This window comes from Salarias fasciatus, chromosome 6, assembly GCF_902148845.1.
Source record: "Salarias fasciatus chromosome 6, fSalaFa1.1, whole genome shotgun sequence".
NCBI lineage: Eukaryota > Metazoa > Chordata > Actinopteri > Blenniiformes > Blenniidae > Salarias > Salarias fasciatus.
Genome location: NC_043750.1, coordinates 36,121,948 through 36,144,096, shown reverse-complemented (window position 1 = coordinate 36,144,096; position 22,149 = coordinate 36,121,948). Strand labels below are relative to the sequence as shown.

At 44.9% G+C, this 22,149-nt stretch overlaps 1 protein-coding gene across 1 annotated transcript in view; it reads right to left on the bottom strand.

The window, feature by feature from the left end:
- Positions 1–6,105: 6,105 nt before the first annotated feature.
- The window catches only part of xylt1 (xylosyltransferase I), a 79,609-nt gene continuing 63,565 nt past the window's right edge, over positions 6,106–22,149 (bottom strand). The window contains exons 9-11 of the mRNA XM_030094449.1: positions 17,975–18,173; positions 12,236–12,569; positions 6,106–6,479 (exon numbers count right to left, since the gene is read on the bottom strand). Coding sequence (XP_029950309.1) covers positions 6,157–6,479; positions 12,236–12,569; positions 17,975–18,173 — 856 coding nt within the window. The 3' untranslated portion in view covers positions 6,106–6,156. The remainder of the gene's footprint in view (positions 6,480–12,235; positions 12,570–17,974; positions 18,174–22,149) is intronic.

Sequence of the window (22,149 nt, the reverse complement as noted above, 5' to 3'; positions counted from 1 at the left end):
AACAACAGTGAAAACGACTTTAGCTTAGATTTACAATACAATTCTAATCAGTCGAACTCCATATTCTACCCTCCGTGCGCTGATGTTCCACCACAAAGCTCACAGTCGCTGAAATCTCTTGTGTGATTCAGTTTCTAATTAATCAAACGAGTGTGTCAGCGAGACAAATTTAAAACCTGAAAATGATCATCAAGGATGTTTATCCGCTATTAATCTGAGTCATTTCCTGTCAGCATCAGCGGGAGGAATCAGAGTTCATCCAGCTCCTCACATCCTCCTCAAACAGCGCCTTCGCACGCTGGATGTAATCCTGTGCCGCGCTGCTGTTTTCGGTGTTTCTCACCTCCTGACTCATGTCGGTGCTTATTCAGGAAACGCCGTCTGCTGGGGACACGAGCACAGACTTCTGTTCATTTCCTGAGGATCGCTCTGAAGTCAACCGTCGCTACCGTGTGTGAGCAAACCGGCCCTGGAACACACCCTTCATCAGTCACAACAGATCTCCAGAAGCAGCTCTGATCTCAGGCTTAAACACTCACCTCTGACCCTGAAACATGTGAAACATTACGGCGTTGACGTCTCACCACGGTGCTTTGCTTGGTCGTATTTCTGGAGTGTTCTCAGGTTTCAGACCCCTTAAAGTTAATAAAAGACACACACACACACACACACACACACACACACTTACGGCAGTATAAGCCTGGACTAATTAGGCTACATGTCCCAAAGGGCCCAATCTATCTTATGGGACAGTGCTAGATGGGATCTGCTGGCACTGAGCTGCTGCTTTGATCAAGCCTGTCAAACAGTCTGCAGTCCTGCCTTATGTTGGAACGCCTCCGGGGAGCACCCACACACACACACACCCACACACACACACACACACACACATATACGTATACTCGATAACCGCAGTTTTCCTGATCCGCTGCCCCTGCACATCCACACCTCGGCCACGGTAAACACTTCTTTTACAGTGAACTGCAGTGATGTGATCTGGCTGCATGAGCAGGCAGAAGCACAAATCCTGCAGTTTCTTCGGTTCATAAAGAAAGTGAAGTAAATGTGTGGCGCTGAGCAGCTTCACCCTCGGATCTCCTGCAGAACTCCTGCAGGTGGATTCCATCTGCAAATTGAAGTCCGTCAACTCGCAGTCATTTATCTTTCATAAACATGTCTGGGTGAATCGTTTTCCAGCAGAATCCTCCTCAGCAGGAATCGTGATATCTGATATCAGATTGCGGTATCAGAGCTGAAAGAAACAAAAACAAACCGTCTGAAGTTCACTGAGAGTTAGAAAAGCAGCTTAATGACTAAATAACTAACATGACATGAGTTTCCAATCTGAAAGACGTCGGCTTGAGGACTCAGAGGAACCGAAACGGCTCTAAAATGCTTTCCAGTGGAGGAAATAAGAACAAATCCTTCATCTGAAGCCACACAGTGACGCTGACAACATCTCTGGAAAGCCACGTTGCATCACGATCAAGTTTCATCAAGTCTCTGTCCTGTTAGTTTGTAAAAGTTCACATGGAATTTTAAAATTCGGAAACAGGATCATCAGTGATCGGTCGCCAGCGGTTCAATACCAGCAGCGGCGGCGGCGTTGCCCCCAGCACCGCTCAGGTTTACGTCTGGTTTCCACTTTTAGCTCCCACTTCAGGCCCGAGTTTTCTGTGCATCAACTCCTGTGGGAAATATGTGTGTGTGCAGCTGAAAGTGCTCCACCGTGTTCACCAGCCTGTTACTAACTTTGTCTGCCTGCTGCCGGTGCGGCGCTGGTGCGGCGCGCTCGTCAGACTTTTGTTTGCTAAAAACAGCTGCTGGATGTGTGAATCCGAAAGCTGCAAAAAACCAATAATATAAGAATGTGTCACCGCAGCGAAGGAGAGGCTTCTGATGAAATGCTAATGAACACATTTTGCTCAACCTGTGAGCTCTGGTATTCTCATAAGAGGAGCCTGTTTATGAATGTCTCTAAAATGATGAGATTAAAGTGTGAGGATCCCTGTGAGTGAATAAAAATATCATGTAAATTAATTACAGCACCTGGTAAATAGACTTTAATAAGCACCGACAGAGTTGTGTTGGAAAGACGCTTCAGGGCCTTAATGTTCAGGCGCAATATGCTCGCTAATGCTGCAGCACAGACGCACACAGTTATTGTTTTTTTCCATATATTTTATTTCCAAAAAGCAGTCAGAGAAAAGTAAAACGAGCCAGTCAAGTACAACAAAACAAATCCCTCAAAAGGGAAGAGAAAAAAAGAAAAGCTTGATAACAACAGAAGGCCTGATGATATATACAACAGCAGACATCATTTTGGTGTTGTAATACCGTCGGATCGCTTGACAGACTCCTGGTATTCTTCGCATAAGTTCCGAAAAACACATAAAGAAAATAAGGATTTCGTTTGTAATGGACAGAGAAGGGTCTAAAAGTCAGCTAAGGCACACAGAGCCTCCCCAGAAAAAGAAAGAAAGAAAGAAAAAAAAAATACAGTATCGAGGGGAAAAAAACGTCCGTCAGAGAAATTTTGTGCAACAGTTGCTCAACAATACATTCCAGCGAGAACAACAACAATCTGGCATGTGATTTTTCTCTGAGAGGCAAATAGGACAAAGCTGTTGCCCAAAACACTGAAACAGGTTATGTACTTTTTAATCAACAAACACCACCGGTTGACTCCTGGCGCCCTTCCCCCCGCCGTCACGGACACGTCCAGAGAACTCTTCACTTTTCACCACGTCAGTATTTACACGTACAATACCTCTTTAAACAATAATTCAATACAAAATACCTATGTACATCTTCTTCATTTTGTTAATCATTTTGTTACAAAATAGGACTTTCACATTTAGTTACATTGAATTAATTCACCTTTTTCCAAAACTGTGGTTGAGTTTACACCGTAATAATAATAATAATACGTTGTGTGGAGTAAATCGTTCCAAGCACGGTGGCACTAGAAGTTTAAAGACGGCGTCCAGTAGAAAACACACAGCCGTCCTTTTACACGCCCCGACCTCACAAACAGTGCCGGTTCTGAGGGAGGAAGTGATCGCGGATATAATACACACATCTGACAGAGAGCCAAGGTGAACTTGACATTAATGAACAGTAATGTCTCTTAATTGGTTTGTGCAAAAACACTCATTTAGCTCCTGTGACGACTAAACAATGTTGACAATCACAGATTGAAACTCTAATTGGCTTCAGATGAAACTTATTTCCAGGTAAAACAAACACGGGACCATACGTCTGGTTCAGGACGCGTCGAGGTGTAATTAACTTGTCTCCAGATTGTCTCCACGGCGGGAAAAAGAAAAACGAAAGAAAGAAAAAAAAAAAAAAAGGACTCCAAATGTAAATACGGGGCTGAGCGGAGCGGCCGCTCGACGGAATTATGCATTTTTGCAATCAAGATACGATATAATATTCACTTGAAATTGTACATTATTGTCACAGCATGAAGATTACGACCACTCACTATCGCTCTGAAACTGACAGGAACCAGGAAACACCGAGAAAAGCTCCTTCAATGCAGACGTTGTCCAGTGTGTCGGCTCCTCAGGGGGGCTTGCCCCCCCCGACGCCGCCTCCCTTCCTTCACCTTCTCTGTTTGGTGAGGCTGTGAGGTACCTGACCTCTGACCCGGAGGGTCGGGGTGGCTTTCTCTTGGGATGCGCTCGGCAAACAGCCGCGTAGGAAACCGAGACAAGAAGATCTATTCAGACGGGACGACACGGACTAACACACAGGTGCGGGCCATAAAAAGGGTACAGTATCAGTTCTGGGGTGTTGGCCTTTGTAAATAAAGGCAGCTTTCTTTACAAAAAAATATTTATCATGCTACCAAGGCAGCGTCGCGGTTATTTAGTCACTGACTAAAAATATCAGTATTAATATAAACTTATAAATAAATAGCGACTCATGGGCTCAACCCCGCCCCCCCCCCCCCCATTCACACAACGGTTGAGATTTTCTTCCTGTTTCATTATGTACAACATAAAAGTGTCGTTGAAATGACTGAAGTACAAAAAGAAGGGTGACGGCTAAAACAAGGACGAGAATTTTAAGGTCAGCTCGAGATGATTTAGTTTCAAGTTTGAGGCAAGTCGGTAAATAAACAAAACAAAAAAAATAAAATAAATGGGCTTTTTTTTTTAGAAAACAGTTTCAACATCTGAGTGTTATCAAAGAAAACTACACTATGAGAAGGAAAATCTCAAAATCCTATCGTACAACTACAAAAGAAGTATCACGTTTCTAATCCCTAAACGCCACATAAAGGTATTATCCAAACGTTTCTGGTGAGAAGGCCTTTGTTTTCGTCTTTATTCAGGAGAAGGAGACGTGACTGGTGCAGATGATCAAGTTTCCACGTCGTATTCAGGCACTGAACTGAAGGAAGTTTAAAATTACTTTCTGAACTGGGGCTGCACAGCAGTAGCTCGACATTTAATAAAATACAAACGTAGTGATGTGATCTCTCTGCTCATTCAGCTTTATGTTTTAATTGCATTTTAATAGTAGCTGATTCACTTTGTTTATTTTGATCTTTGTCATTTTTTTGCTGTTATAAATGAATTACATTTTCCTTCTCTTATTATTTAATTGCAGATTTTTCTGGACTATAATCCAAACTTCTCTCATTGTGAATGTGCACAGAAACATAATTTATCAGTCTTTTGCAATATGTACATGTTTACATCACCTTATTAATAAAGTTCTGCTATAATGTGCAGCCCAAGTTCTATTCCTTTATTGGATCAATGACCACATTAGTGAAACCCCACATTTCCTCTCATGACTTAAATTAGAATTAATCACATAATCTAGAAGAAATCTGAAACATTACAATGGGAGCTTCTGAATCACTGGCAATTGTGAGTTTCAAGATGTCTTGAAACGTCCTCAGACCAAAGTATTTAACCCTTAAACTTGCAGCGTGTGGCATGAGATGCACATTCTTTATCCTGGAGGAGGTGGCGTGAGATTTAAGGTATATTCAACTTAGAATTTATCAAAAGTCTTGTCAGATGTGTGCTGATAAATGTCTAAAATACATTTGTGATGTTATTTTTCCTTTTACATTGTATTTCTAATCTGCATCCTTTGTGTATATTTTTCTCCAAGGATTGGTTTATGCACAAAAGTCACTTTCACCTTCATGGCGCCTCCTAGTGGTGTGGAGTGTAATAAATATACTCGGCATCGCGGATTACCCTTTAAACGTTGAACGCATCCAATGGCAAATTGAAAATTTGTGACACTTGTATCTGCAGTAAGAACACAAAAATGCACCAATTATCTCAATTGAGCAGCAAATCCAGAGATAAAACTCATGTAATAGAAAAAACCTCTCAAAACTGCATGTGCTAATGTTGAATTAGGTACAAATGAGATAAGTAACAGCAAGAGAAGCGTCACTTACAGTCCTGCCTGTTTAAGGGTTAAATTGGTGCCAAATAAAGGGTTAAAATGTTTTTAATTTGACTGTTTCTTCCTAATAGTGCTGAGATTTTCATACTGAAATGTTTTCCACTTGCTTGGCTGTATCTATGGTTTTTTTCTTTAAATATTAATTTATAATTAATGAAGACATAAACCTAAAGGAGGCACTTTAATTCCAGTACCTGGCTGCCTCCTGCGTGCCTTCCAGCTAAGGCCTTGATGCAGCAGACCCTCGTCTGGCCGCAGCGTCGACGATCCACACACACACACACGCAGACACGTACATACACACACACACACACACACACACACACGACGACTGCGCCCTGCGCCGGGCACCGAGCTGACTTCATGATTCATTCAGCAGCAAAATAAATGCTCCAAAACTGCAACGCTTGATCACAGTAAAACTCAGCCATGACAGTTAAAATAAATACACTGAGGAACTGAAATAGCAAAGCCAGCATAATCCCCCTGAAAGGAACCCTGCGGGGGGTGTGTGTCTGAAAAATGACTGGTGCAAGAAACCTCACTGGGGGTCTCCAAGAAAAGGAAAAAAAAAAAAAAAAAAAAAAAAAAAATCCTCCTCTTCTGTTCTCGGGAGGAAACACACCCGGCCCTCCCTCACCAGCCACAACCCCATCAAATAAATAATGTGAAGCAGCGCCGCGGCCTCCCGTCCAGCCGGAGGCGTCGCTGCTACCTGATGCGGCCGTCGGCACGCGGCACTCCCACTTGGGACTTGGGGTCCGGGCTCAGGGAGCTCCAGGGGTTCTTGGGGCAGGCCTGCATGACGGGGCAGGCCGTGGGGCCCACGGCGCAGACGTCCGCCGCCTCCCACAGCTCGCCCACCAGGCCGTCCAGCCAGCGCTCCAGCTCCGGGCCGGTCAGGGCCGCGTTCCGCTTGGCCTGCTCCACGTAGCCCAGGCTGACCGGGATGTTGAGCACCGGGTTGAGGCCTTGGAAACTCTGCTCCATGTAGCTGTTCTTCGCCGGGCCGTTGTGGAGCTTCAGGGTGTCGTCTGGGTGAGGACAAACAGAGAGGCGGGAGGGAAAAGAGTCAGGAGTTGATGGAGCTGATTGACAAAACATAAGCAAAGTAAAATTTACTCTTTATTAATTCAAATTGTTTTTCCCAATTGATAATGTGCATATTATGTGCTACTGTTGTGAGCACAGACATTGCCTCGGCTGGCTCGCCACAACTTTTGCTTGTGGACTTTACTCTATTTCTTGTGTTTAATAGGCGCGTCAACGTTTACACATGTAAACGGATAATAAATCATAACCGTTTAGGAAAATCTATAACCGTGTACACGTCATTTTACGAGAGATCAGCTGTCATGGAAACACCCCAGCAAACTGGAGGGAGGCACACTGCTGCTAGCATCGATGCTAAAGCTAGCTAGCTAGCTACCGGTGGCGGTTCACAAGCTAGCATGAGGGATTTTATAAACAACAAAAAAATCAAAGAAACGTGACAAAATACTTAGTAAATATATCATCAACTTACTAGCTGAAATGGTGGCCCTTTTGTCTCATAACTACTGGAATGTCTTTGATTTAACGGGATTATGAGGGGCTGTATTTCAATGGAGACAGAGCCCTGGGATGTTTGTCTTCAGAGAGGAGCAGTTCTTACTCACATGCAGCTGATCTATTTGGTTTAATTTAATACTTTTCAACATTTTCAGAATGTGTAAAAGGCACGGACTTGAAATTGTACTCTTAATAACTCAGCTGGCAGCTCTGTGGGGCTCAGTGTCATGGCTGATTCACTCAGCTGAAGTTAGTTAAAGTCAAATGCTGTTCCACACATGCTATTCTGATCTGTTTCAGTTCAAACTGTTATTATTAGAGAAGGCAATCATGCAAAATTCTGAATAAAACCAGTTCTTGAAAGCATGAAGCAACAAAGACAAGCTGCCAACATGCAGACAGCTTCAGAAAGCGCTTATAAAGATGAGCTGACTTTTTATTTATCTGGGCTGGATACAGGATTATGCTAATGTGAGCTAAAGTTGGACATTTTTCATGAGTTAGTTCAGGATTAAGAAGGAGCTTCGCCTCCAGTGAACAGCTAAGTCACTTAATAGCTGTTGAAAAAACAGCTTCGGCTAACACTAAGGTCATTTTCATATGACTTTTATACAACAGTTCAAGTGAAAATGCATCATTTTTACCTTTTGGTTTCATGTTTGCAACATTTTGAAACTGATGTAAGTTTTCTCGGGAAATGACAGAAATGCTGAAAATGATGCAGTTTTCATGTTGTTTGGCCTACTGTTGTTTTTTCTTTCCCCAATGAAATCAGACAAACATGCATGCAGAGATCAATACATTATAAGCCATTTTTTGTGTCCATCTACTCTTGTATGTGCAGAAAAACTACAGAAACTTGTATTTACTACAGCAGCGTTTTTAAAAAGTTGTTTCCTGCCGTCAATATGGTGACAAAGCCAGAGCATTTTCGAAAAGCTCCACCTTGTGAGCTGCTTCCTGAAAGTTGTGCTGTCAGCATTGTTGTTGAGTAAATAAATCCCCAAAATGCAGCAAATTTTTTGCATTTTCACTTGAAAATGTTGAGTAAATGGGGCGTCAAGCTAACGGCCAGAGCCGTGAACTGGAAACAGAGAGACAGCAGCTCTGTTCAAGTTCATCAACTACACTGTCAATCCCATATTTGTAATGAGCTTTGAGCACATTAAAGGCATTTTTCTAACAAATGACTTTAAAGCTAATTTTTTTCAAAAACAGTGATCGATTTACGGAGGATGAAAGGACCCCATTGAGAAAGGAACTCTAATTTTCTGACATTTTTGCTGTTTATGAGGCCGTAAATCGTTCTCTTTGATGCGGTACGTCAAGCCATAGCACTGCTGACTTTTCAGAAACAGTGAGAAATATTCGGGACGTGCCCTCAGCCTTTCTTCCCATGACGGTCAGGCCCCGAAACGGAGACAGTAAACACACTCACAGCTTCTCCTTGAAACACCTTCTCCACCCTGAGCCTCAGTGACGCTACAAATTCCTCACGGGCTCCCTAACCGCCGCTCGGGCCGTCTCTTCTCAGTGTGTCTGCGCAACACAAGCTCCCTCTCACCCAGGCGTGAGCAGACATCAGCGCTTTTCACACCCTGGTGTCAGAGAAATGGAACCAGAGCCGAGGACCTCCACCAGCCCAGGCCCGGTCCTGGCCTGTGAAGTCATGCATCTGTGTAGTTCTGCTGCTTATGCATCAAATAGGCGCTGTCGTCGTGGTGTGTGTGTGTGTGCCTGTGTGCGTGTGTGCACGTGGAAGGCCACATCATAAAGTTTTACTGGCACTGCATGTAGGAGGGAAACCTGGTGCCAGACGGTGGTAAATTATAGGCGGGCGGATGGAACAGCTAAGACCAAAGCACACATCAAACCGAGCGTATACAAGGTTATTATGTAATGACTATCATTTCCACTCAAACACAGAAGAAGCCACTAACTCTGCAGAGCAGACAATTTTACCATTTTTACAATATTAGAGTGTAAAATGCAAGAATATGACTGAACAGTTTTTTCATGACAGGGTTTGATTCAAAGACATTTTCTTAAACAGCAAAAAAGAGAAATAAAACACTGTGTAGTGGTTAACGCATTCACCTCATAATGAGGAAACACGTTTGCTTCTGTGTTCAGACTATGTTCATTTGTGGTTTCTCCTATGTACTCTGACTTATACACACAGTTAAAGGTGCTGTAGGCAGGATTTTGCTAGTCAATGCTAATTTTTCTGTGTTTTCTTTGGATTAAATGTTAGAGTATCCATTGATAATCCTTTAGGAGTGTAGCATAATTGCACTACCGCGAGGGCGCAGCGTTTCCATCTGTCTCTGTTCTGAGCTGAAAAGGAATCTCGACAGCTCCAGGTATCTTTGACCAATCAGAAGAGCCCCTGAGGCTCTAACCGTGATTGGTCGAGGGGCGTTCGTCGCACGTTCTTGTGGGAGGGGCTTAACTTGCGTAAGGGCGTGATGTCAGAGAAAACAGGACAGGATTGGCTGTGCTGGGTTTCAAATGGCCATCTTAGATGGGTCAAATCACCTTCTTGCTTAGGTAAACCTAAGATGCGGAATCCTGCCTACAGCACCTTTAAATGACATGCTTTTCAGTTCTGCCTTGGCTCATTCTTGATTGGATGTTCAAGATCGCCTACGCTCTGTTATAGAGACGGCACTGTGCAAAAGTTTTAAGCAAGACTGAGAAAATCCTACAATGTGAGAACCCTTCAAAAAATATAATTGTTCATATTTTCTACACTTAACAGGATTCAGAGAAGTGAACCACTCCTGTAAACCCATATGTCAAAATGCACTGTTAACAATGGGCTAATTTTGAAACTGGACATATTTCTCTTCAAAATGTTGTAGATATATTGCAAGTTTATGGTTTTCATCAACACTCATAATTCATAGTTTATGATTAACTATGGTGCTTCAACGCACAGTGCATCCACGCTCTGTATGTCTGCATATATTTTCAGCCACATGATCCATTACTGTAAACGATGTCAGCCCACGTGGTCGATATAAGTCGCACTAAGAGTGTTAAAGAAAAACTCAACCAACCGAACAAACAACCCACCAACCAATCAAATAACCAACCAACCAACCAACCAACCAACCAAACAACCAACCAATCAAATAACCAACCAACCAACCAACCAACCAACCAAACAACCAAACAACCAACCAACCAACCAAATAACCAACCAACCAACCAACCAACAACGAGCAACGGGAACTGATCAGATCTTAAAGCACAAAGACAATAACGTCATTGGCCCAAGTTTTAGCATTTATCATAATTCATATCACTGCTCAACAAAAATTATTGCATCATTCACCCAGCATCGTGCAGCTCTATTACTACTACTAGTACTATTACTAGTACTGCTACTACTAGTAATAATGTATTACTGGAAACAAAGAGGTGCACTGACTGTCCAGAGGTTCTTACAGGACCAATTAAGAGGCCTTTTCCCACTAAAGGTAAAACTGGGTGATATGTGTCCGCTGAAAAACAGAGTTCCAGCAGGGTGATTTAGGATTGGGCCTGTTGCCCCAGACGACTGTGAGTTGCGATCCTCGCCTGAATAAAACCCACCTGCTGTAGGAACAGACGGACGGACGGTATTGACTCATCTTTAATGTATCGTACAGAGGTTACAGTTACAGTATATAACCGGAGGACGACTCTTTATTATGGAAAATATATTGCGCTGGCAAAGGAACCCATCTCCTTCCAGACATCAATAGAAAGCGAGACCTTAACTGCATAATGCAAACAAACTTGAAGAGCCATAAACCAGCGGCTGCTATTTAACACGCTTTGACACACCGCCGAGCCACCGAGACGCAGGTAAAAGACAAAAGCCGCAGCTTTATGTGTTGTTTCTCTTCATCATTAAAACGGCTCAGGGAGATTATTAAACTGAGAAAGACGTGATTATGCTGAAAGCGGCGTCTCGGCTCTCATGTGACTTTCGCAGCAAACTGGCTGTTTATGGATTAGAACAATGCTGTCTTGCCCCTTATCCATGGTGACTGATTGATTTAATTGTGTCATTGTTTTTGGAGGGCTAAGTGTGCCGTTGTTTAACATTCTGTTTAGTATGTATGAGCAGCTCACTGGGTTATTAAGGGTGACTTGATGACAAATAACCAGGGTCTGCAGAGGCCCAGAGGCTTGATTAGAAAGGGCATCGCAGAAAATACAAGGCTGTGTGCTCGTGTGTGTGTGCTTGTTTTAGGAATCAGCAATCAAACAAATGTCGGTCTGTGACACAAAGTCGTTGCCAAGAGGAAATGAAAGCACAGAAATATTGAAAAAACAAACTAATCATAAATATATTTTGAGTTAGTGCTTCATGTGCACAGAGAATAAAAGTAGTAGAAGAAGGACATTTTTTAAAATTGGACTCATTTTGATTTTATGGCCGCGCAGTTGTTAAAAAATTAAACAAATAGGGACTTTTTTAAAAAAAAAAAATTTAAAAGCTAACTTCAACTTTTAATATCTGGAAGTTAATTAATATCACTGTCATCTTTTTAAGAGGCTCATGTGTGACCAGTTGTTTATAAAAGCAAAGTTCATCTTCTACTGTTTCTGGCAGTTTTTGAACTCTCTAGTTGTCATTAATCAGAAGTGGAAGCTTCTAGTGGAGCTGCTCGAGGTTTAGACTGCTGGCAGACACAAACACACACACGTCAGAGGTGAAAGAACTGAAATATGAGGATTCAGCAGCATCATAAATATACTTATGCTACTGTAGAAAAAGTAACACTACAGTGACTATTTTTAATCCTGACATGTTGCAGAGAAAGAGTGAAAGGTAAAGTGAAAATGCAGTATTTTAAAGTTGTGTTTAAGTGCAGCGCTGGAGTGAAAGGCACTCAGTTTTCACCCCTTCGCTCTCTGTGAATTACTGAACAAGCCCTCAGTGACACAGTCTCACAAACTGTGCTGCAACATAAGACTCTGCTTTTGAAAGCCTTCAAGATATGCAATTCTGAAACCTCAACGAGTGGCAGTTTGGAAATAACACCTCCAGCACCTTTGTGACGAACGATCATCTCCGGCCGAGGAACGGCGCGGCTGTGCAATAAGTTCCGCAAAGGCTATTTGTTCAAATAACACAATCAATAGTAATTTTGTGTTATGCTAAAACTGAAACAAATGGCAGGCGTTTGTAACAAATCAGCCTCATTACGGCCAGCCGGGCTGCTTCCGGCCTCTCCCTCACCTTGCCGTATGGGCTGCCGCTTGCTGTAAGCTAATGGCGCGATGAGGAAGCGCATCTCCGCCACGGGGCTCCAGTGGTGCAGGATGCGGACGCTCCACACGCCCGGCCGCAGGGGCTGGTTGAGCGGCGGGCGGTAGTGGGTGTACTCGGCGCTGGCGTCGATCAGGATGTCGTAGGTGGCGGCGATGACGTTGGTGGGGTCGATCCACACCACGGTGACGGTGACGTTGGGCCCTTTGCTCCACTTCTGCATGCCCACCGTCTCGTCCATGGGGCCCAGCAGGCCGCCGAAGTTCCTGAACATGCGCTCCTTGGCGTCCCACTCCGTGCCGATCTGAAGGGAGAGAGTGAGCGACGGGATGGGGGTAAAAATACAGAAGCCACTGTGCGAGATAGCACATATCTTACATGCACAGCAGAGTGATAATGAGCGAGAAACACGCTGTGCGCCTGCATCACCGTTACGCCACAGCATTACGATAACCAATATCTGCTCTGAATTATCATGGGAAGCAATCTCGGGCATGTATTTTTCATCAAACAGCACCATATGGGAGGCAGGCTGAGGAGGCAGGCGTAGGACTACACCCCACCCCGGGCCCCGAGGGGCCCAGATCAAATGCATCGTCGTTTGCTCTCTGCACACAATTTATAGGGAGGGGAGAGAGACGGGAGGCGATGAACACCAGGATCCAGAGCGAGCAGCATTTGTCTGAAACAGAAACTACTGGGGAGATTACAGCTTGACAAGAAAAACAAAAACAGAAGAAGCTGCTGATCATATGCACACACAACCACCAGTGACGATTTGGGAGGAGAGTTTTAATGCCTCCACAAAGACTGAGCAAAGTGACAATATTCAGATAAATAAACTAAATGTAAAAATTTAACAGATAGCAGCAGTAATTCCAATATATCTTTGCTGAATTATGAGGCATACAGAGCCGGCGGCTGCAGAACATGGAGCCAGCTGCCAGCCTGCGACCCACTGGAGGCCTGCCAGAGCAACAATGAGCCGCTTTCAGACGATCCCGTCCAGGAAGCTCACGCCATTAACATTTAGCAGACACATGTTCGCAGGTTGCTGCTTTTAATAGTTTACTTTTACAACTGAATCGAGAGAATAGAGGACAGCAGGGAGGGAAGACGAGCGCCGCTAATTATTTAATTGTAATATCTGTGATGATCTGTGTGTCTGCTGGGCTGCGCTGACTGCAAAACTGTTCAATCCGCAAAATGAATGCCGCCGAGCGAGATTGATGAGGTGACGGAGCGATGCAGAGGGAAGCAGCACACACACACACACACACACACAGATGCATGCGCTGACAGTAAAGAAGTGTCCGGGGTGTTGGCAGAAACGTGAGAAGGATGGCGGCTTTAGGAAGCGCTCATCCTGACGACGGCGGCTGATTAACACGGCCTCGCCCGGCCAGACGATCAATGGCTGACTGGAAGCGAGCGGGTTTTACAGCCTCTGAGAGCTGCGGCTGTGATGTACAGTATAAATAGATCGCATAAATGAGACACACGGGGAAGAAGTGTGGGTCTTGTGCTGGAGACAGATTGAGCCCGTCTCAATTATTAGACTGACCTCTGCCACTCCTGCCCCTCAGACCTCAGAGCTCTTTTCTCTTTAAATCACTAATCAACTCTCTCTGGCACCTCTGCAGCTCATTACTTTACTCGAGGCTGACTTGCTGGCACACACGCCACACCGCCGATTGATTGGCAGCGTTCTCCTTCTCAGTCCAGGAAGAGTATCGACAGAGGAATCTCATGGTATTCCACATGGAGGGATGCAGCAGATGGCCGACTAAACTCGGAGTTGTGAGAGGGAGATTCTGACAATGCTCACATGTCGTGGGTAGGAGGGAACCCCTCGAGGCTCGCTGCTGCTTCTCGCTTCTAGTTTATTCAGCAACAAGCATCAACTAAGTGCAGTATAAATTATGCACAGCTGGCGCTGCAGTCTAACTTACGTTTTTTTTTTTCTTTTTTCTTGTTGTTTTAATTATCAGTTTGAGGCCAGACGAGTGGGCGCCCTCCTTCCCTTCATGGCTGCACACAGGCTTTCCTCCCTCCGCACAACTGGCAGGTTAATAAGGTGCACACACAACCTGCTGGACTGGCTGTTCGCCTCATGACCCAGCTCGGTCTTGTTACTATAGAGGTGCAGGACAGAGGAAACACACCGCATTTGCATTGTAAATCGACTTGCAGAGAGCCTGCAGTTGTTCGCCCACACAAATATCGCACACGGCATTACTAAAAGTTACCTACAATATTTAAATACAGTTCTTGAGTTTTCCAAACGACTGAAGTGTCTCTATCTTGGTGCTTAACGTCAAGGTGGACCACCAGATAATTGGACAAAACCACCAGTAGTGAGAAACTCTCTCTTCCAGTTTGAAAGTAGGTCAAACGAGGATTAACTTGTGGCCCATTTCAGCCTATAGCTCACCATGACCTCCACACCCAACCTGTCCCTGGCTGATTTCACCCTATAAGCTTTGGCTTAGGACCAATACCCAATCAAGCCGTACGCCTGCTCGCCGAGTTGGCGGCTCATGACCTTCTTTTGCTGCTAGCGGCACTTAGAAGGACGCCTTTCTGTGGAATCAGTGCTGATCCTTCAGCCTCTACCTGCTTGTGCCAGTTCCTCCATGACTCCACAGGTCCAGCGCTCTGTTTACGCTCGCTTTCCACTCACTTGGACCAATTATTCAGATTTTCCATTCCTAACAGGCAATTACTTACAGCCATCGCTAATTTAAAGAGACTTAACCCTCATTTATTGTCTTACAAATGGAAAGAAAAGCTCCTGATCTGATAATGACTCATGCATTATACATTTACGTTTTTTTTTTCCTCCCTCGTATCTCCACATACCGTATGTTCCGCCGTTCGTTTTTATAGCCTCTTTTACTTGTTTCATCTTCTGCTCAATTCCACGCTCGACCTAATAGAAAACATAAAACACTCCCATCTCATAATCCAGCTCTATTCAATTTCTTCCTGCTGACCCGGCGACCCCGCAAACCTCTGCTCCACGTCGCCGGCTCACCGGCGCCTCCGGTCTGACACTTCCATTAAATAAGGCCGGTCAGTTCGATCAGGCCAGGGCACGGACAGTCCCGCCCTACATCTGGCCCTGCTTAAAGCCCCTCCAGGCTCTATTCCTGCCACTAATGGTGGCACTTTTTTTTTTTGGACACGCGAGGGCCAATGAAATACAGGTGTTCACCAGAATCAGTCTCCTGGGAAACTCAGACGCCGGCGAGGCGCCGCGATGATCCTAAAGCTGATGAAGATAAAGCACCGGGAGAGGGGTGAAGGATGTACAAGATAAAACAAAACGCATTTCTAAAGGTACAAGCTGAAGAGACGTGTGATGCTTGAAAAGAAGCTCCAATAGCAAATTTTAAGAAATAAAAATATTCTCCAGCACCCATAGTTTCATCTGCATCCTCAGCAGGAAGAGAGACTGTTTCTCTCTGTGCTAAATAACATATTCAGTTAAGAAAATGTCTGATTTATCTGGGAAAGTGTTGTCTGGCTGTTTTTAATGTTTATCATTCTTAAGATACAAATTTTCATTTGCTGCTGATTTACAGTATATTTCTGTTTCGCCCTCTGATGCCTTCCAGAAGTTTAAAGTCTGATTTCCTACCTGCTGAATCACTTTGACTCGGCGTATGAAAGGTGCTGCATAAATTAAGTTCTGCTGCGTCGTCTGGTTTTTCTCCTTGTCTTTATATATACTCAACTCTTCAGAGGTAAACAGTCTGACTTGATCAAAGAACAAATTCTAAGACTTTGGATTTCTGAAAGCTTTAGAGACAAACTTCCTTCCAGAGGTTTCTTTATTGTCTTATACAGCTGATGTGATAGTTTGATTTCACCACAGTTTCAAGGAAGTAAGTTCACATCTCACATCCCACAAATCCATGTTTCTCACAATTATGCCACCAGCAGGCGTTCAGATTCACTACCGAAAAAAAGCATTATTCCAACAATGAAATAATGTACACAGCATACATTTCTTTATGTTTGAGTGTGTAAGTCAAACAATTAAATCATCAAATATAAGCAATAAGTCACAGGATCTATCAAATCTATTAATTACAGATAAAAGCCTGGAGTGAAACAAGTTGAAGGGTGATCATAAAGGTCAAACCTAAACATCTCACACCCAATGAAACAGTGGAATGGAAATGTATATGTATATTTAGTTCACATTTCACTGTATAAATAGAAAATGGGGACAAAATTCCAAGCGACTCTTATTGAAACCAAAATTCCTTTTTGAAACTAATTTAAAGAGATTTGAAAGACGTATATGTTTCTGCTGGCTCCAGTGTCATGTTTCAGTCTGTACTTTGAGGATTAGTTGTGTTGAATTGCGTCGCGGCGCGATGTTTTGCTGTTATTCTTTCCGTCCAGCACGTGCGCGTTCACCGCGGTTGGATGTACGAGGACGAAAGCATCAGTCAAAGTCAGTTATTCCACTGCATAAGATTTATCCAGCAGGACATAATACACCTCTCAATGTCACGTCTGACTTGGGGTGAAATACTAATTTTAACTGTGCTGGCATTAAGTGGCCCTACACTAAATCATGCTGTAAAAGGGCCCATAAAGACGGCCGAGGAGCTGCAGCGGGGGAGCGGAAAGAAAGACGTATCTGTCTTTCTTTATATCTAAAGGAGGACAGGGAACACATTGTTAAGCCCACCATATGGTTTATCTAGCAAACTCCAGCATATAGCCGCAGCATTATGGTCCATATCTGCAAAGTTGACAAAGAGCACAAAGCCGGCGGTGCGGCGGCGGGCCGCTCTGTCGAGGCTGGCGTTCTGAATGACGCGTGGACAAACTGACTGACTGACAGCCGCTGCACGGCGCCAGACAGTAAACGCTTCCTCAGACTGAGCATCCAGATAAAAGCCGCAGCTCACATCACTTCTCTGTCACTCAGGGCTTCATAAGCTACACACACAAGCGAAGCGGGGGCTTAGCGGGCGTCGGGATTTCTCTGAGTCCACTCCCGCGCCGCCGGAGAAGGTCAGACGGGGTCAAGGTGTGTCCAGATTGTGCGTTCGGCCGCGTGGACGAACAAAGCAAACAAACACGTTGACAAATTTGTTGACATTTCAGCTGGAAAGGAAGCCTGGCGCGATAAGACGGAGGAAAAGGTCAATTTACATTCACTCAGTTAATTTCGTCTGTTTTTTTTTTTTTTAAAGACACCCCATGGCTGTCACACGGCGGCCGGGCGGCTGGATCCTAAACAGGCGTCGTGGTAAACAGAAACACAGATTAACATAACAAGACAATCAGGGGAAGCATTCCAGTGTGAAGGTGAGAAGACGTTCTATTAGGAAGCAACAAATAAGCAGCACACGACGCGCTCATCCCTGTAAACTTGGATGAATTCAATCAATTTACATTTTACAAGGCCATTACAGGCGCCGGCTTAATTGTGTGGAGATGTGCCGCTATGAGTCTCGGCAAGGGCGCCGCGGCAATGAATATGAGGTCACCATGGCAATGAGCTGTATATCTCACCTCTAATTACATGCTGGAGAGCGTGTTTTTCCCGTGTGCTCCTCCCGGTTTTAATGGAACTCATTTTCCGACACCGGCGACGGCTGGCTGAGCGTTTCGTGACTCATGCCAAACAGGCAACTTAAATGCAAATTAAAAAAGGCGACGCAGACGGGCGCGCTGACTCACCTCTGCGAACTGCAGCCTGCTGAAGGTGCTGGCGGGAGGCGTGGTCAGCTTGAAGTTCCTCTTGGGGGCCACCCACGTCTCCATGGTCTCCAGCTTGCTGGTTGCCAGGTTGGTGGCGTGGTGCCGGACCAGGTAGCCCTGGAACTGGTCCGACTGGAAGTAGAGGTGCACGGACACCGGGTGCCCCATGGGGAAGTACCTGGCGGAGCGCGGGGGGAAGTGAGAAACCGTCAGCACACCCGATACCCGCTGACCTACCTAACGCGCCGCTTTTTCGGCGCCCAATATCAAGATTCAGCCAGATAACGCGCCTGGAGGGAAACGGCCGTGCACATGCTAATGCGGCTGGATGCTAATGTGTTCCTGCAGCGAAGGTTAGTGCAGAGTCAATGTGCTCTGTGATTGTGTGACACAGCGGACATTAATTCAATGACCTTTAACAGGAATCCAATCAGTGGAAGACATGTGTCGACTATGCAGATAATGCCCCTAAAGAGCTGTGTGTGCCCTCGTTTGTGTGTGTGTGTGTGTGTGTTTTCTTAGTCTTTATGTCTGCACATAATGATTAAATGAGATCAAAGATAACGTTATGGAGTGGAGAACGTTTAATTGAGTGAAGAACGCCGCCTGCCAGTACCAACTACTGCTTTGTACGTTGCTTCAGTTTGGGATCGAGTTCTGCAGTGAAAACGGAGACTGAGGGAGTGACGGAGAGGACCGCAGACTCTGAGTCAATACAGCAAAGACTGGTCTGCAATTTTTAAATTATTTCACCATTTTTTGACAGAAAAATTTGGCATTTTAAAATGACATCCTGAGGAAAATGTATTTTTGGTGTGGGGCCACTAGTGGGTGCTGTGGTTTGTCTTTGTAATGAAACTTGAAAACGCCGTGGTGTAAACGGGGTCTCAGTCTGCTGAACAGAGTTGAACTGGGTCACCCAGTGAAGGTCTCGCCCTCCTCATTAGCCTGTTGTTTATTTGTGTGTGCGGCCCCCCCCCGTGTGGCAGGGGGCCGGCCCGCGGGGCAGCCAGCCGGAGTGACTTCTGGAAAAACAAAAGAGGGGCCCGGGCGGGCGCTGCTGGGAAACACAACACAGCTGCTCTCTGTACACATCCCGATTCTTCCTTGCCCAGATTTCTCATCATTCTGCTTCCTTAAACTCCATTTTCTCTCTCTTCCTTTGCGCGCACACTCGGTGTTCCTCCCCGCTCCCTTGTGCTCGCAGCCTCATCAGTATTCCACTGAAGGACCAGGAGTCAACCCGTCCTGGTAAATGCTACCCTGACAAGCAGAACAGCAAATATTTACCCCCACAAGGATAGCGCTGCGCCCTCCCTCCTCGCCTGCTCCCTTCTCCTCCGTCCTCACGTCTCTTTTCACCTCCCCACCTGCCTTTTCCTCTTTGCTCCTCACTTCTTCTTCTTCTTCTTCTTTCATCTCTCTTTCTGTCGTCGTCTCTTGGCTTTCATTTCCCCCTCTTTCCCAAAAAAGAGATGTGTCTGGCAGAGTGAAGGGGCCTGGGCGTAGCCTGCACAGAAGCCCCATTCAGCCTTTTTACTCAACAGTCTCTCCAATTGAGTCGCAGCGGGCCGCTAAGAGAGCCAAATCGCTCCCCGTGTCCTTTTCCCGCTCTCGCGCTCCAGCCTCACACCGCCGCTGACCCATCCATCTGAATCCTACACGCTTGTGGAATATGGCGCCACACACACACACACGCGCACCATATGTGGGCAGACTGGAGAAATCAGACCGCAACATGAATAAGACATGCTTCCCAGTGAGAACTCTGTTGCGGCTCGATTGGTTTTAATTACTTGGCTTGACGATTCAAATTTTAGATCAATAAAACATAAATAAGGCAGCTGCAGGCAGGCTTTGGATAGGCTCGCCATACGCAATGTATATTTAATTATCACACTAATAAACCCGGGTGTCGCTAGATTATGAAAATCACAAGGCAATTTGGATTGGATTTCTCTTTTCTGTTGAGCTTGATCTACGTAACGCCTCACTGCAGCTCAGTGCAGCTCCTGTTTACCTCCTATACTTTATAAAGAAGTAACAAACATGTGAGGGATTATCACTAATGACTTTATGTCCGCACACTGCACAGACAATTATAAAACGCAATGCATTATTCATGATCTCCGAGCTGTGGAGATCAAGTTATGAGTAAACACATCACAGAGGAGGCAGGACCGGCTTCACTCTGTGACATTGTGTGTTAATTTATGACTTTGTGCTTTGAAGCCGCTCAGAGTCTTTGTGTTGTGTTCCAGCAGTGTTTGCCGTTCACATGATCGGCTGTGCCAGTGATCACAATGGAAATGAGCGCGACTTAACAACTTAAACTCTCCTTTTTTTTTTTTTTTTTTTACTTTGAATCACACACATTTGTCTTTAATTAATAAACCCGGAACTTAAAATCAAACGCACCTCTTCACCAAAGCTCAGCACAAACACTATTAAAACTGATTTATATGATACACATTGCCAACTTCATACCAACTTCCAGTTTGCAAACGAGGACTTAAGCCTTATGCAGAAGGATTAATGCGGCTCAAACACAAATTTCGCTTTAATCTGTGTGCCTCTGCTTAATGTATGTTTACACAAACTGAAGCGCTGCTCTGAGTTCTCAGACCTTTAAAAACAAAAAAGGTTGCTCCACATTAACAGCTTGCGCAAATATGTTCACAGAAACTATGCAAACACTCGAAAAGCATCACTACAAAGGCTCGCGCACGTCCACGACATGGAGCCTCAGTCTGCACAGTAGCTGGCATTGTTTGCTTCATCTGCAACCTCTGATCCCTCAGTCTTTTGAATCAGCTCCATGTTGCTCCAGACCGTCTCTTTTGTTCTCGCGCCTGAACATTCGCACATGTACGTAAATATCCTTTCTTGCTTCAGCTCTCTATTTAAACAGATGTAATGTTTGAATGGAAACAGCTGCAGCCTATAGATTGCAGCGAGGCTCGACAGATGGAAAGCCTGCTTTCTTTAACTGCACGGTGTTACCTGCCAGATATACAGAACACCCACAATGCAGCGGGGGGGGGGGGGGGGGGGGGGGGGGGGGTGGTGTTAACCTCAAGTAGGCTTAACTGGTTAAATGGTACCATGATAATCTGTCATGTCCTTTCTGCAGAGCAAGAGTGATGTCTATATTTCGGTTTACAAAATCCAAAAAAAAAAAATCCAACAGAAAATGAACACCATCTCATCATAAAGACAATTTTAATGAAAGGATCTGGTGCAAAATACAGTAAAATGTCCAAAACTGCCTCCTATATCTGCTGCATCCTGAATGTTTTTACAAGCTCATCCCGACAGAATGGCTTTGAGGTTGGTTTGGTATCTAGCGGGCCGGTTCTGGCCCATCAGCCTTATGTTTGACACCGCTGCCCACGGTCTCCTCCCCTCATGTTGGGCGGTGGATGCATATGGATCTGCCTCCCTGGATTCACTCTACAGCGGGAAGCGCACCACGCTGACAGACACCATCAGTCAGTCCACCTAATGATTTTCACAACTTGAGAAAGTGGCCGACGACCGACGGAAAGCTTTAGACTGTCTCCATATTTTGTTGGAACAACTTTCCCTCACGCTGTTTTCCATTTAGTTTTCCTTTTATCTCGTGTCGTACGGGGAGAAGTAATTTTAATGTTTGTTGATGTCATTAAGATACCCATAAAAATGTGATCTAAGGGCACATTTACTATCGTAGGTGTTTTATTTATCTCGGGTTTGGAGGTAAAGCGCGCTGCAATAGAGGGAGACAAATAAGCAATTTAAACCTCAGTTATCTGTTTTGCATCAGCATTTTTAATTTGTCTGTTTTTTTGCCCCCTTTGCAGAGACCCGGTGAAGTCAGACTCCGACACTCTAATGTGAGACGATACTAAAACAGGAGCTGCTGAAAACCCTTACAGGAGTACATGAGACTAAAATGTTCCATTTGGCCATTAAATATGAAATCATGTCGTGGTTTTCCGTTTTCATTTGCACTACATATGCTAACAGCGCTCTGGAAGTAGTTTCCACTAATAACCCAGCCGCCTGCGGGTTCAGACCCGAGCGGCCTCGTCGCTGACAGGAGCCTCGTGTTGGGTTACATAATGAAGAGCGCTGCCCACTTTCCATTTGGAACATTTCATTGTTCTCCAGTT